Here is a 15047-nt window from a genome sequence, read left to right on the forward strand (position 1 = left end):
ATTCTTACAGCTGACATGCACAGAAACACGCTGCTGATTCAGTGCTTTAATTATTTATTAAAAAATACTCTCAAAAGTCACAGGACACCTGCATTCAGGGTCTGCCATCACCAGGAAATGCAACTGCACATAAACAGGCCCCGTTTGAATTGTAACACTGTGATGTTATTTTTTTAAAATCAGAGTTATTTAATAGTGTGTATCACAAATCTTCCAGTTCTGCAATCAAACTGTATATTGCAGATACACTGGCTGATAACTGGCTGAGCAGCTGAGCCCAGAGGGTGGTGATCAGCTGCACCAAGTCTAGCTGGAGATGGGCTGAGAGAGACCTCGTGGAGTTCAGCAAGGGGAAGGGCCAAGTCCTGCATCTGGGGAGGAGCAGCCCCAGGCACCAGGACATGCAGGGGCCACCCAGCTGGGAAGCAGCTTAAAATCTAATTTGTATTAAATAAGAAATTAAAGGTAGTGGTTTCTATTTCTCTGGTTTTGTGGATAAAGCCCCTAGATGTCCTTGATTTCCATTAATGCTCAGGACCTAAATTGGCTTGAATTGGGAAGACAAAGACCTGTCCAGTTGTCTAGCTTTGAGTATCTGGGCCAGTGCTCCAGATATCTCTCCGTTATTCTCTTCCATTAGAGGTCCGAGGCAGGACACTCCTGCCCACGGTCACGTCCATGGTCATTTCAGCCGCAGGTCTGGTTTGAGATGAAAGTCAGTGAAACTTTCCATACAGTCGGGTGGTGATTAGCTTTGGTTTGTTTATTTTAGTGTCATCTTCAACTTCCAAACCCTGGGATTAAGCCAGACCTTGCTAACAGTCAAAAATAACAATAGGGGCTCCCAAAGAATAATAACAGTCAGGTAATAAAATCTAAGTGTCCATGTAAAACTACGAACAAGCCAGAAACTAATGAAGATGTGGGAGCTGGACTGTTGTAATTCAGATTTGCTGCTGAAATGCCCTGTGGGCTGGGGATGAGCACGGGTGGGAGGTTGGGAATCAGCCTTATTGCAGCACGTCTGTGCCATGGTACCGGGATTATAGTTGTCCAAGGTGGCTTTGCCTGACGTTAGTTTTCACACACGAAGCAGTAAGGATTTCCCACTTAGCCACAGGATGGCACTTGCTCACAAGAAATTGGGAGCAAGCCCAGCACAGCTGCAGCCAGAGGCTCTTTGGCACAACCTCCCTGGAAAAAAGCATCTAACAGAGGAAGCCTGGTGGAAAAACATCACGGAAAGGCTGATGCCTTTTTAGTCATGCTGGTGTGAGGGGGAGTAGAGTGTTGTCTTCGTATTTGGAGCCAAGAAATCAGCATCTCCCTGCAGGTGCAGGTGCTCAGGCACTCGCAAGATGCTCAAGCCAAGAGAGGTGGGGTGGATTTACCTACAAAGGCAGAGCTGGACCAAGTCCTGCTGCGATCGGCTTTAGCTCAGCACAGTGGATGCAAAGCCGGGCGCCAGGCGTCAGGGATGCACTGGAAGGGAGTTAACGTATGGGAAGATGCCACACACTGTACATGAAGTCACTCATGAAGGTAACTAAGCGGAGGTTGTTTTGCTATCAATTCATTTTGGAATGACGCTGACCTTTCTGTGCACTTGGCCTTGGGGTGTGAAAAGGTGACAAGCTGGGGGAGCTGTGGGCAGCGCTGGTGTTGTGCAGGACGGGATGCACTCGCAAGCAGAGAGAAAGACAGGCAGAGCGGTGGCACGATGGTTTCCACTGAGTTTTGCTGTAACTAGTGCATTGATGCTGTGCTTGTGTCACCCACAAAGTGTAGATAATATTATCCTGACTGTACTGATGTCACAGCAAATTGTGTCTGTATATTCTGAACAAAAGGTGCTTTTACCTGAGTGCTGGTCATAGCTGGCAGTGTCTGTATTTCAGCAGAGGAATGGTGCCTGGCGCTTCGCAGGGTGAACAGAAAAGGAGCAAGAGAGGGTTAAAAGAGTCAACAGCACAGATATAAAAAGTAAATCAAGTTTTTATATAGTATTGTGGTTATCAGGAACAGCTTTGGGTTGCCTGTGAACTGGCGTGCTGACTTCAGTGAGCGTATAAAATGCACTTGTTAACTAGGTCAGCAAAGCGGACTTTTTTAATACCGTCTTTATACAGAGATGAAAACAAAACTGTATGCAGGCAGTATTGAAGCGAAAGGACTTGTTCATGGCTGGATCACGCACCGTGAGATTAGATCGTGTGTATCAGACTTAGGATAGCAGTGATCCTAATAACTCTGTATCTGCCCTTTCTAAATTAGAAAAAATAAAATAAAACATTAAGATGTGTGAGAAAGACAATTGAACAGCCAGGTCTTTACATGATGAACATTACGTCTTCTGACTTGCTGTGTCGTACACTTATTTCTACGGTGGCTCTCTGCTGAGGTTTTTCAGGTGTCACATAGAAATAAAGTGTTAATTTGAATCCACTACAGACTTTGAGGTCAGGAAAGGGAGGGCTGTGTCACTTAGGGCACTGGCAGGTGCCGGAGCTCTTTATAAATGAGCGGGGATATTCACCCTGGAGCATGGGTGAGTTTGAGCCCCGGGGTTACAGTCTGCACATCTGGGGATTGTCACAGCTCCATGCCTTGATCTTCCTCCTGGGTGGCTCCAGCTGTGGGGTCCGGGGCCCCAGCTGAGTTTTGGGGACAGTATACACGAGCACCTGATGCTTTGCTGCCCCCCAGCAGGTACCAGGGTGGTGGGTGGAAATGTCCCAAGGGTCGAAGGCAGCTTTGTCCAACGCCAATGCCTGAATAAGGTGACAGCAGCAGAGACCTGCTCCCCCGCTCAGAGTGTGTCCTGTCCCTGGTACCAAACAGCACCTTGGGGTCATCCGGGAGGAACCACAGCGTGCGAAAATGCTGTATTGATCACAAAATAATAAAGCCTAAAGTACTATCAGGATTTTTCTTTTGCTGTTTCTTCAAAGCAAATGTTTGGCCATATGCTTTAAAAAAACAAAAGGAAAAAAAACCCACACAGATGACTGTTACCTTCAGAGGTTTTTCAGTGGAATTTTTACTTGACTTCTTCTGGTTTGTTTTACTTTTTGATAGTGTAATGTAAAGGTGCTGCGTATCTTCCACGGTCCTCAGAAATTTGCGCTTCTCCAACAACAACAACAAATTAACTGTGTGGCAGCAACACTGACGGTAATTTCTGTCATGTCTCTCATGCTGCACCACAGCCAAGTTTTAGATTTTTGCAAAGAAACCGCGGGGAAGACAGTCCAACGAGAATGCATCATTGGTACCAGCGCTTCATATGCTTCCACATTATTGCTTTAGAAGATGATACTTTTAACCAAAAACCAGGGACTGTTGGTGGTGACGTGTGCTAGTGCTAAAGGAGAGCTCACGTGGGTCCCCCTTGCTTGCTCTCCCCTCTCCTACCAGTGTGTGGGAGAAGTGAAGCAGATGAAGTACTGAAACAGCTCAAAGTTCTCCTTGGTCAGCCCAGTTACAGACGTTTTTGTCCTTAAAAAGCTCTGGATTTCTACGTCTTTTCTTTGATGCATGACTTGGGATAGAGAGCACAGTCTTACAGGTCTGCAATCTCTTTTAAGGCATATGAATACACCAAAGGATGAGCTAGTCCCAAAAATAACGAAATCTGAACTGAACACATTGTCCTTCAAGAATACAGCGGCTGCCAGACCCATCCAGTGAGCAGTTACGGCTGGAACCGGCTGTGGTAAGAGTGATCCAGAGAGGGAGAGACCCTTTTTGCTCCAAATAGGATCAAGTCAGGATCCTTCAAACTGGCAGCAAGTGATAAAACACTGTTGTGACTCATTGCAAGGCAACCTCTCTGTTCCTTTGTGCTTGCCAAAAGAGATGGAAGAACAACTGGAAGGAATAACCGTATAGTTAACTTTGCCATCTTCCTTTATAAATGAAGTGGAAATTTACTAATTTCTTCCCTAATTAATGTTTTCTAAATTCTTTATGGACAATAAAACATTGGGCAGCGTGTTTCAGGTGAGCTGTTTGCAGCTGGTTTCCTCAGTGCATGAGTGAGCTCGCAGCTGCTCATGGATCCTCGGGTTTTGCTCCTCGCGTACGCTCACGGCCATCGCTGCAATGAGCAACTTTAAAACCAGGGCACCATCAACTTGCACTTTTTTTCCTGCAACCTCTGTGACTTTCTGTAAGTTTTGTCAAAATTGAAGCTTAAAAGCTTTTTTGGAGCACAGCTGCTCAGTCTTTCCTCATGTTCTAAAAATACTAATCTGAGGGTGTTATTCCACTTTGAGCTTTTTCTGTCACGTTTCCTAGACATCCAGTTGTGTGGTGATTATTTTTTTGTTGTTGTTTGACTTGTGCCTGGAGCAGAGATTTTTATTACAGAACTACTCTGGAAGAGACCCAGCAAAGCAGAAGCTGGCTGGCGTGTGCAGGCAGCTCTTGCAGAAGGTACCAGCTTGTGTGAGATGACAGACACTCACCAGCCCTGTGGGAATGACGAGGGGGGCTCAAACCCCCAAACCTGGCACTATAATGGTGTTTGCTCCTCGGTGGCTCTTCTTCAGGGACAGGCCAGGCCAGGGCAGGTGAGGCTTCAGAAAAGCCCCTTTTCCTCTCACAGCTCCCTCTGACCAACCCCACCTGACAACCCCACTTTGCCAACCGTGTCCTGGGCTGCATCCCCAGCAGCGTGGCCAGCAGGGCGAGGAGGGGATTCTGCCCCTCTGCTCCGCTCTCGTGAGACCCCCCCTGCAGTGCTGCGTCCAGCTCTGGGGCCCCAACAGAAGGACACGGAGCTGTTGGAGCGAGTCCAGAGGAGGCCACGGAGATGCTCAGAGGGCTGGAGCCCCTCTGCTCTGGAGACAGGCTGAGAGAGCTGGGGCTGTTCAGCCTGGAGAAGAGAAGGCTCCGGGGAGACCTTCTAGCACCTTCCAGCACCTGAAGGGGCTACAGGAAAGCAGGAGAGGGGCTTTTTTACAAGGGCGTGGAGTGACAGGACGAGGGGGAATGGTTTTAAACTGAAAGAGGGGAGATTTAGATGAGATATTAGGAAGAAATTCTTTGCTGTGAGGGTGGTGAGACCCTGGCCCAGGTTGCCCAGAGAAGCTGTGGCTGCCCCCTCCCTAGCAGTGTTCAAGGCCAGGTTGGATGGGGCTTGGAGTAACCTGGTCTGGTGGAAGGTGTCCCTGCCTGTGGCAGGGGGGTGGAACGGGACGATCTTTATGCCCCTCACGGCGGGGCCGCGGCCCGCACAGACACACCCCAGGCCCGCGGCCGCCTCTCGCGCTCAGTTCCTCCAGCGCGCACGCGCGGGGACGCGGAGCGTCGCGACGCGCTTTGTGATTGGCCGGCGGCGGTGACGTCCCGCGGGAGGCGGAAGTGGGGGCGCTCCCGCCATGCTGCGGCAGGTGAGGGGGCTGCGGCCGGGAGCGGGGCCGGGGAGGCCCGGGGGGGGCGAGAGGGCCCGGCGCCTTCTGCTGCCCCAGGCTCGCAGCCCCCGGGGCGCCGCAGAGCGCAGCGGGAGTCGGTCCCGGCCCGCTCGCAGCCCCGGTGCGGTGTGAGGCGGTGCGGGGCTGCTGGTGGGTACGTGGCGGAGAGCGCCCGGGGCCGGGCCGGGCCGCGCCGCAGGGAGCGCGGTGTGGGTGAGGGCGCTCGGCAGGGCTGGTGCTGGCGCTGTGCTGGGCCTGCGAGGGAGCTGTGCCCTGGCCATGAACGCCAGCGGTTGTGGCTCCGTGAGCAGCGCGGTCAGTGCCGTGCGGGAGGGGTGAGCCCGGGGCCTGGCGCAGGGCGAGCTGTTGTACAAGGGGGAGAGCTCTCGAGGAGTGGAGAATAAAGGACCCCCGAGTGGGCTGTGACAGGAGCGGCCTGGGTGCAGAAAGGGGCCTTGGGCTCACGCTCTGAGTTCGTGTCGATGTCTGCAAAGCACACATCAAAACATGGAATAGAACAGAATTCACTTACTGCAATTTTTTCTTCTGTATGTGATTAAATCTTCACGTTCTTCCCAAATTCATTTTGATCTTAAGGTGCCATCATAATATTCTGGGTAATCATAACTGTCCCTGCTGGAAGATGAAAAGAGATTCATTTTTCTGATATAACTCTCTGCATCTGTTCCCCACTCCAGGACAGCAATGATGACATTGAGGACGTGTCTCTCTTTGATGCAGATGATGATGTATCCAGGAGATCAAAAAAGTCGAAAATAAGGTCAGTGAGTACAGAGAGAGTTTCTAGATGAGTTCTAGGCAGAAGCCTGAGGAAGGAAGGGCTGCCATACTGCATCAAAATGCATCATGGCAAATACCTTCTGGATTGGGTTAGAGGTAACGGAGAGTAACCTCTGGGTAACTGAGGGTGCCAGTTGCAGGAGCTCAACCAGCATTTGTAGTTCTGTGCCTTCGTGCCTCTGGCTGCCCTCACGTTTAATATCTGTTTGCCTTCCTGCATGTCAGGGATGTCAGGACACTGACACGATGGCTCTGTGTAACAGGAGGTTCTCACCATGTTGAGTGCTGGTTCTGGGCGAGTCTGTTATCTCTTCCCCAGCCTTTGTTCTTGATTATGTCTGGTGCTGCCCTGCTGCCTGCCATCTCCTGGCGTAGCTGGTCCAGCCACCGCCTTCCTTCTCCTGCCCAAACTCCTGCCCCAGAGCAGCGTCCATGTACAAGTGCTGTGGTGACCCTGGCTCTGTACAGCACATTTCTGACCTGGAAACTGCAGAAAGCGGAAAGAAGGGCCAGTCTGCCGTGTTGAGAAGAGTGATCTTTCCTTCAGAGGTGTTTCCTCTGTCAGAACCTTTTTCAATTTACCCTGTAAAAATCGCCTTACGTTGATCACTAGGTAAAACTCCCTGTCCCCTTCCACCCCAAATGCTGTCTGCACGTGGGATGTCACTGCATGTAGAACGTGTCTTCCTCGTGATGAGCTTCTAGTCAGTTTATTTCCCATATTTTCAGCAGTCGTTGCAGATGGGGTTCATGTTGTGATGCTGGTCCTTGTCCTGTGAGTTGGCGGGAGGTCGCCATGGCAATGTTGTTTCTCTGAAATTGCTTCAGTCCTGTCTGAAGGAGCTGTGACTGTGCTGTACTTCATTCCAGGCATCCAGTGGCGTCGTTCTTCCACTTGTTCTTCCGAGTCAGTGCGATTGTTGTCTATCTGCTCTGTGAGCTCTTAACTAGCAGCTTTATTGCCTGCATGGTGACAATTATCCTCCTCTTGTCCTGTGACTTTTGGGCTGTAAAGGTAAGTTCCTCTTAGGCTTTTTGTTATTTTTGTCTTGCGATATAAGAATAATTGAAGAGAGTGATATTCGTATCACCAAAAATGTAACTTCTGTGCACCTTTCCAACAGCCTGATACCCACGATGCCCTCCAGTACTGTGATGTATTGCAAAGTGTTAATGAAATAATAACTCTTAAACCTCTGTGTACCTGCCTGCTTTTTGAAAAGCAAATGGAGAACATATATGAGGCTTTCTTTGAAGGCAGCACAGGCTTCGTTATCAGATCACTTTCAAATCTGATAGTGATTTCTGAAATCACTCCCTTTATATTATTACAGTGATTTGTTATTGTACTGGACATACCAGAAAATAGATTGTTGTGGACATAAGAGCCATGTAATCTTGTTTTCCCAAATATGAGGCAAACGAGCATCAGTGAAAATCACTGCTCAAACAGCTGGGCTTTGGCAAATGGTTTCTTTTAGCAGAAGATCAAAAGCTCGTTGCCTTTCTTCTGTTTCAGAATGTCACAGGGCGACTGATGGTTGGCCTTCGCTGGTGGAACCAGGTGGATGATGATGGTAGAAGTCACTGGGTATTTGAAGCCAGGAAGGTAAATTTTTTTTTTCACTTTTTTTCCTCTTTTAATTGTTTCTGTTCTATGAAACCCCTGTTAATTGGCAGTTCTGCTTGTGATGGTAAATTGCACAATGTAGACATTTACTTCCAGCCACGGATCAATAACCACGGGCGTGTTTCACGTAGGCTGCTGAATGAGCTTTTTGATCGTTGAATTCTTTAAAAATTCTCATGATATGTTGATCTGGCTTAATGTAAGTAACCTAAAAGTGCCACATAAAATACAGTCAAGGTTCCTGTGTCACGTCAGTAACCTACTTTTTAGCCCCAAGCATGCCAAGAGGATTTAATGCTGCTGCCTCCACTGTTTCTGATTGAAAATTGACAAAAGGGTCCCTTAAATGGAAGCATCTTCTGTTGCAGAAAGATGTTTATGTGATGTAGAAATTGATCTTGAAAGCACCCAGGATTCTTGTGTGGAGGCAAAAACGGGGCTTGTAGGTTCTGGACTGTTTTTAATGACAGCGTGATCTATGCAGTGGAGCAGCCTGTTAACCTCCATTTCCTTTTTGTTTTAGGTATCAGCACAAGGGAGTAAAACCTCCTCAGAAGCAGAGTCCCGAATTTTCTGGTTAGGTCTCATTACCTGTCCTGTGATCTGGGTGATATTTGCTTTCAGCGCTCTCTTTTCTTTCAAAGTGAAATGGCTGGTGAGTTGATTCCCTCAACGCAGTAACAGATCTTACATGTTACAAGCAAGGTGGTGCGAATTAGTGACTTTATTTTCCTGTGTCTTAGGCGGTGGTTGTGATGGGAGTGGTGCTTCAGGGAGCCAACCTTTATGGGTATATCAGGTGTAAAGTTGGCAATAGAAAGAACTTGAGGAGCATGGCGACCAACTATCTCGGAAAGCAGTTCTTGCGGCAGGTAAGATTTCCAGGGGTTTGGAAACCCTCCGGTCATATTTTTCTGTCCATAAACTTCCTTCCTGCCTAGGCATGAAAGGAAAGACTGAAAAAGTTGTTACGTAGAGTTTCTGCAGGGGGACCCTTCATACCTGACTTCCTTGGGAATTTGAGCCCCCTTAGTTAAGTCACAGAGTAACTTGCTAATTACTGGCATCAAGTTCCGTTCGCAGTGTCTCGTGAGCTCGTATTATTTGCTGGTGCCATGGACAAGTGCCCTGGAAGTTACTGGAATATGGCCGGTATATTGGGAATAAGGAACACAGTGAAAGTGGTCACAGAGTGAAATAGCTTTTGATAAACTGCTGCTCTTGGATAACGCGTTGCTAAATTACTCCTTTCCTTGCACTGCTTCCCCTGCAGGTTGTGCTAGCCACAAAACCAGGCATCTGGAGGGGTGTTGCATTGGTCCTTGTGCTCCAGTGCACAGCTGCAGCATGCATAGCTCTTAGCCGAAAGGGCTGCCACTGCCTTTTACCTTCTTTCTCCCTTCCAGCCAGCTCTTCTCAACAAGCCTTTTCTGCCCCAGCGCCAGGTTTCCTTCCTTCCCTAGGTCCCTGCCACAGGAGGCACAACCGGCCCCTGTTCTGCCTCTAGGCTGTCATGTTACTTCTGCTTTTTCCAGGTTTCCTGACCGTGGCTGGCTGTGTTACACGGGGACTCTGGGGACAGGTGGTTTGGCTACCACAGGTTCACAGATGTTTGCTGGAGTGACTGTCCTTAGTGTGATCAGAAGCTCAAACGCTGCTAAACCTTTCTGGGCAATCTGTGCTGGCGTTGTCCTCTTCTGTAGCTCGATTGCTTCCGAATGCTTTTACCACTGTGGTGGTCAACCAAAGGCCAGACCAGTGTCAGTCTCTGGCAGAAATGAAGGTCTTGCCCTAGAATCACGGCAGTGGGTCACGTAGTTCTCCTGTACTCCTTCTTGTTTTCTTTTTTTGCCTTCTGCAGACCGTGGCTAAAGAGGACCAAACAGCATCCTGAGCGTGGCGGAAGCCTCAAGCCAGACCGGATTCACAGGCGTGGACAACAGAGAATGTTGCTCTGAGCATGAGATTTGGGAGCTGCATACGTGAGGTGTGAATTAAAAGAAGTAAATAAATCGTGCAAGACTTCAGGTTAACGCTGCTAGCAACTTATAGTCGATCTTTCCACTAGCAGTTTGTGTTTAAGTCCTTTCTTTAGTTTGATGAGTTAGAATTAATTTGCCTAAACTTTAAATTAAAAACTATCCTAGGTGGCTGTCATACAGGTTTAGAACTACTGGATGAACTAAGGGAAAATTGCTGCCCATTCTTCAGAAAAACCATGCACAAGCCGAGCCTTCTGTTATCCAAGAACTCCCCTGACTCCTCCAGCAGTTGGTGCCTCAAATAGTTTCAGTTGCTGCGTTTTGTTCTTGAAGGTTGTTGCTGCTTCTGTGAGGAGGTTTAGACAGCGCTCTTTGGGCTCCACATCTCTCTCACTCTGTGATTTGCACGGCGCTGGGGTGGTTGTGGTGAAGGACATCTAAAGGAAATGTTGCTGTGGGCTTAGTGGGAAGATTATTGAAGTCTTGTGGAAACTGCAGAACGTGACATCTGAGGCACTCTTTTGTTTATCTGCAGCTTTTATTTATCTCCAGCTGAGCTAAGCCTGCAATTGCCCCTTCCACTGTCGTCGGGGCAGTCCACTCTCTTCTCCACTGGGTGAACATTCAATAGCTGACAAAGGTCTTGCTGTGGTAACTTCTATTTAGCACATGTAATAAAGATGGAAAACGGATCTTAATTCCATGCCAGTAGCTCATCATCAGCAACAAGCCCAGAATATTTCTTATAATGACTATGGGACTAGCACAGTTATCCATAGGATGTATTGGTATATCATAATAACACCCGATAAAACCACAGTGCAGTATATGAGGCTGGTGGTGTGAATGCCATAAGATATCCTGGCGTGTTTACATGCAGAGTGCTGACAGCGTTGCACCTATTTCTTTCACTTTGCAGACACTAGAGGGGCTCTTGGCTTAGGGGGCAGATGATTGAAGTCTCGTGGAAACTGCAGGTGACATCTGAGGCGCTCTTATTTATCTGCAGCGCTCTTGGGGGTCTCAGTAATATCGTAAACGCGTGGATTTATGGGAAGTCCCTCTGCTACCTGTAGGCCTGCGTCTGTATGGAGAGCGTAGCAAGAGTAAAACCCGTTTCTGAGGAAGGCTGCAGGCACCATTTCAGAGAGAGAGTGAATCAGAGAGTGGTGGTTGTCTGACCAGCGCTGTTAAAGCGATGCCATCCGGCACCGTGTCGGTGCTGCGCAGTCACGTGCCTTTGTTGCAGCGAGGCTTTTCCTCTGGCCAGGAGGGTGTAGGGTGAGGGGATCTGCAGTTTCCTCACCAGCCCCTTGGCACGGGGTCGCCGGGAACAGGACCGACATGGGTGTGTATTTCTTGAATCCGTGCAGTGTGCTGTCCTTGAGCCGTGCCCCCAAGGAGGCTGTGGCCTGGGAAAGCCGTTTGTAGGGTGATGAAATGTTGTCTTGCAGCGTTCATTGAGACTGCAGAAAGGGGTGTGCTTTGTGTGAACAGCTGTACGAGAGGGGTCAGTTCCTTCTTGTCGTGTGATTCTGTTCAGGGCACATTGTGCTTTCGCGGCGTCGGATATTGTAAACTTCGGGTGAGGTATTTTAAATCAAGAACGTGGTTTCTTTCTGAATAATTGGTATTGTAAATTGTGGGATTGCATTACCATGATTTCTCTCCCTGTACTGTAGCAATACTTGGGAGCTGTACATTTGTTTAACTCTTTGGATTTATACCTTCCTTTTGTAAATATGTATTTATAAAATCTTGAAATTAAAATAATGCTTTGTTTAACCAGAGCAGATAGCCCTTCTGTGATTCCTGGCTGAGCTCTATTTATACACTCTGTTCTTGTAAGGTAGTTTTAACAGGGGTTACTTGTCAATTTAAAGGGTGCTGTTTAGCGAGCTCTGGCACAGTTCCTTTCACCCAGGGGTCTCGGACAGTTTTCCCTGTGCAAACACTTTCTTCGTAAGCGTGCCTGAGTCGTTGTGGTGCAGAGCTGAAGTAATTGTCACTCTATAAGGCTCGGCTGGGGTGGCTGAGAGGCCGCTTCGGAGGGTCCCTCTGCCCCCGTCCCTGGCTCGCTCCTGGCAGGTGGCAGCATGCTACCATAAATGCTTGAACTTCTAGTCCCCATTTACGTGGAAAGGATGAAATATTTCTAAGGAATTAATGTAAACAGGCAAAATGAAGTCAATCACTGAAGTAACGATGCTTCCACAGCCCCGTGGGGATGCACAAGTGCAGCACCTGGCCGGTGCGATGGAGTGGAAATCCGTTCTGCTCCCGTCCGACAAGCCCCCAGTTTGCCACTGCTGTCGGAGGGACGGCCCTGACTCCGGCACAGCTCCAGCCACGAGGTCGTTGTTTTAAAATGTGTTGAAAGTTTTGGACTTAATGTTTATTCTCTTGCTGCCAAAGCTCCCCCCAAACTGCTGGAAAATAGAGAGTGCTTTTCTGGAAGCTGCAGTTTATTTAATCAAGGCCAGAGGCATTTATTAGTACGTGCCTTTAAATATAGCCCTCTGGCTTATTTTTAGCCTCTTGGCAAACATTCAGTCTTTTGGCTTCTGAGAAGCTGGCATTTTATTGCGTTTCTCCACGGCGTGGATCGGAACCAAATTTCTTATCGCTTCTCCAGTTGGGCGTGAATCTCGTTTGATTTTTCACTCGCTGTCTGCTGGGGTTTCCTGTGCAGCAGGACGTGGGAGTTGCCGCAGAACGGGGAAATTCTCTGCGCTTTTTTCGACACGCCTCAGGAATCCACACTAAGCCAGTTTCTTGAGCATTAGCTGTGTAATGGTGGCCCCACCTAAGACCTCCAGGCCTGGGTGGTGGCTGAACTTCCAGGGTTTACAGGAGCAGAAATACTGCAAGAGCAATAATAGTAAAATACTATTTGCTCTGAGATAGCAAAGTACACCTCGGATGTTCTGAAAGGTGGGTTTGGAATCATCCTCATTGAACGGGCAGAGCCGTTTTGAGTCCTTGGAGCAGAGGGTCTTGGGCCAGTGGGGAGTTTGCTCGCAGATCTGGGAACAGAACGGGCCCTGGGGGACATTTGCTGTCTGCTTTGGGGCGTGCGAGGCCTCATCCTTCCCGTGTGTCCCAGGAGTGAGCTGCTCCGTCGCTCTTTGGCCACAGCAGGGACCTGTCCCCTCCTGCTGCCACAGACCAGCCGTGGTTTGTCCTCGCCCACCGTGGCGTTGCGCTGCGCAGCCGGCTGGGTGCTGGAGTCCTGGGGAAGGTGCCCAATTGTAGGGGCAGAAGCAGTGCTTTTTCTAGCCCTGTGCTGTAGCACGTTCACAGAATCACAGAATGTTCGGGATTGGAAGGGACCTCGAAAGATCATCTAGTCCAATCCCCCTGCCGGGGCAGGATTGCCTAGACCATATCACACAGGAACGCGTCCAGGCGGGTTTTGAATGTCTCCAGAGAAGGAGAATCCACAACCTCTCTGGGCAGCCTGTTCCAGTGTTCAGTCACCCTCACCGTAAAGAAGTTTTTCCTCATATTTAAGTGGAACCTCCTGTGTTCCAGCTTGCACCCATTGCCCCTTGTCCTGTCAAGGGATGTCACTGAGAAGAGCCTGGCTCCATCCTCATGACACTTGCCCTTTACATATTTAAAAACGTTAATGAGGTCACCCCTCAGTCTCCTCTTCTCCAAGCTAAAGAGACCCAGCTCCCTCAGCCTCTCCTCAGAAGGGAGATGTTCCACTCCCTTAATCATCTTCGTGGCTCTGCGCTGGACTCTCTCTAGCAGTTCCCTGTCCTTCTTGAACTGAGGGGCCCAGAACTGGACACTCCAGATGCGGCCTCACCAGGGCAGAGTAGAGGGGGAGGAGAACCTCTCTCGACCTGCTAACCACACGTTACCGTGTTCCATCTGGTTATTCTCAAAACACAAAAGCTTTAGGGGCAGTTTTGCCCTGTCAGGGGTATATCCCCTTCCCTCTGTGCTACCCCCCTGCCCCGGGGGAGAACCGCAGGGAAGGGCAAAGGAGGGATGCTGAGTGGCCACAGGAACCCTGGCCCCGGGCACTTGGAGCCTGTCTGTCTTTTCCTCCATGAATTTCTTGGAGACTTGCCTGGCCTGGAGGGCTGCAAGGAAAGGTCTATTGTAGTCGCTTGGCAGAGGCCACGGTCAGCCCTTGCTCACACGGAACAGGACATCCCAGCTGGTATTTCCTGAAGAAAAAGCTGCAGTGACTAATGGGGAGTGACCTTTGGGGAGACCAAAGGGTGTGGGGATGCGGGTGAGGAGGGTGGGTGTTGGCCAGGACCCAGCGCCGCTTCCAGGGCTCCTGGCAGGAAGGAATTTCTTGCTTCCCTTCTGCCTTCCCATGCGAACAGCCCCAGTTTGGGAGCGGGCGTCCCTTCCTGGCCTACAAACGTGTGGCAAACCGAGCGCCTCCCCGCTGCCCTGGTAAGAGGCAAAGGGTAAAGAGAAAGGAAACGCTATTTCTGTGTTACTGATAGCAGCATCTTTATACCACAGAGGACACGTGGGCCCGTTGTTATCCGCCTGCGTGTGCCGAGAGCAAACCGGGTGCGTTGAACGCGATTCCAGTTCCTTCCTGTCGTCTGTGGTGCCAGCGCGTGGCTCGGGGCAGCTGACGGCGGGGACGCGCTGGTTTCCGCCGCTCAGCCGCAGGCTGCAGCGCTCGGCTGCTTGAATTTCACCCTTGTTTCTCAGGGAGAGGCATCGCCTTTGGGTGCTGCTGTGGGGACAGCCTCTTCCTCGGCTCGCAGCAGGGATGTGTGCTCCCAGCGGTGTCTTGAAGCTGCGAGAATGGCTCTCTGGGTCACACTGAAGCCATCAAACCCAAGGTTTGTCTCGAGCAGTAGCTAATTCCGTGTGGCTTGCAAAGACTGTATGGAAATGGCAAACTCACAGCCACGCTTCCAGGAGCACCTTTCACACCTCCACAGGTTTGGGGCTCCCTCTGTGTCACCTGATGGATTTTGCTGCCATTAATTTGACCGATTCCTTTCCGAGCCCACGCAGACTTCTAGTATTTGCAGCGTCCTGTGGCAGAGAGCTCCGCAGATTAACACTGGCCAAGCAAAGATGCTTCACCTCTTGTTTGTGTGGAACCTGCCTCTGACTGAATTTGGTGCCCATCTGGTGAGGGAAGCGAAGGGAAGGTCAGGGGTGTTCTGTGGTCACCACCGTACACAGCAGAGAGACGCTGAGTTTTGCATTAAACACGGGGCTTGA

General features: G+C 49.8%; 1 protein-coding gene across 1 annotated transcript; it reads left to right on the top strand.

The window, feature by feature from the left end:
- The first annotated feature begins 5351 nt into the window (after window positions 1–5351).
- Window positions 5352–11620, top strand: TVP23C (trans-golgi network vesicle protein 23 homolog C). The gene is made up of 7 exons (XM_068413215.1): window positions 5352–5396; window positions 6116–6198; window positions 7089–7233; window positions 7738–7827; window positions 8372–8503; window positions 8592–8720; window positions 9710–11620. The coding sequence occupies exons 1-7, from the start codon at window positions 5385–5387 to the stop codon at window positions 9740–9742; spliced, it is 624 nt and encodes a 207-aa protein (XP_068269316.1). The 5' UTR covers window positions 5352–5384; the 3' UTR covers window positions 9743–11620.
- Window positions 11621–15047: the final 3427 nt, after the last annotated feature.

The sequence above is a fragment of the Nyctibius grandis genome, chromosome 15 (genome assembly GCF_013368605.1).
Source record: "Nyctibius grandis isolate bNycGra1 chromosome 15, bNycGra1.pri, whole genome shotgun sequence".
In the NCBI taxonomy this organism is placed as follows: Eukaryota; Metazoa; Chordata; class Aves; order Nyctibiiformes; family Nyctibiidae; genus Nyctibius; species Nyctibius grandis.

Coding starts and splice junctions, on each gene's coding strand:
- TVP23C (XM_068413215.1), top strand. Junction 7,234..7,737: donor GTGACTTTTGGGCTGTAAAG/GTAAGTTCCTCT, acceptor CTTCTGTTTCAG/AATGTCACAGGGCGACTGAT. Junction 7,828..8,371: donor GGGTATTTGAAGCCAGGAAG/GTAAATTTTTTT, acceptor TTTTTGTTTTAG/GTATCAGCACAAGGGAGTAA.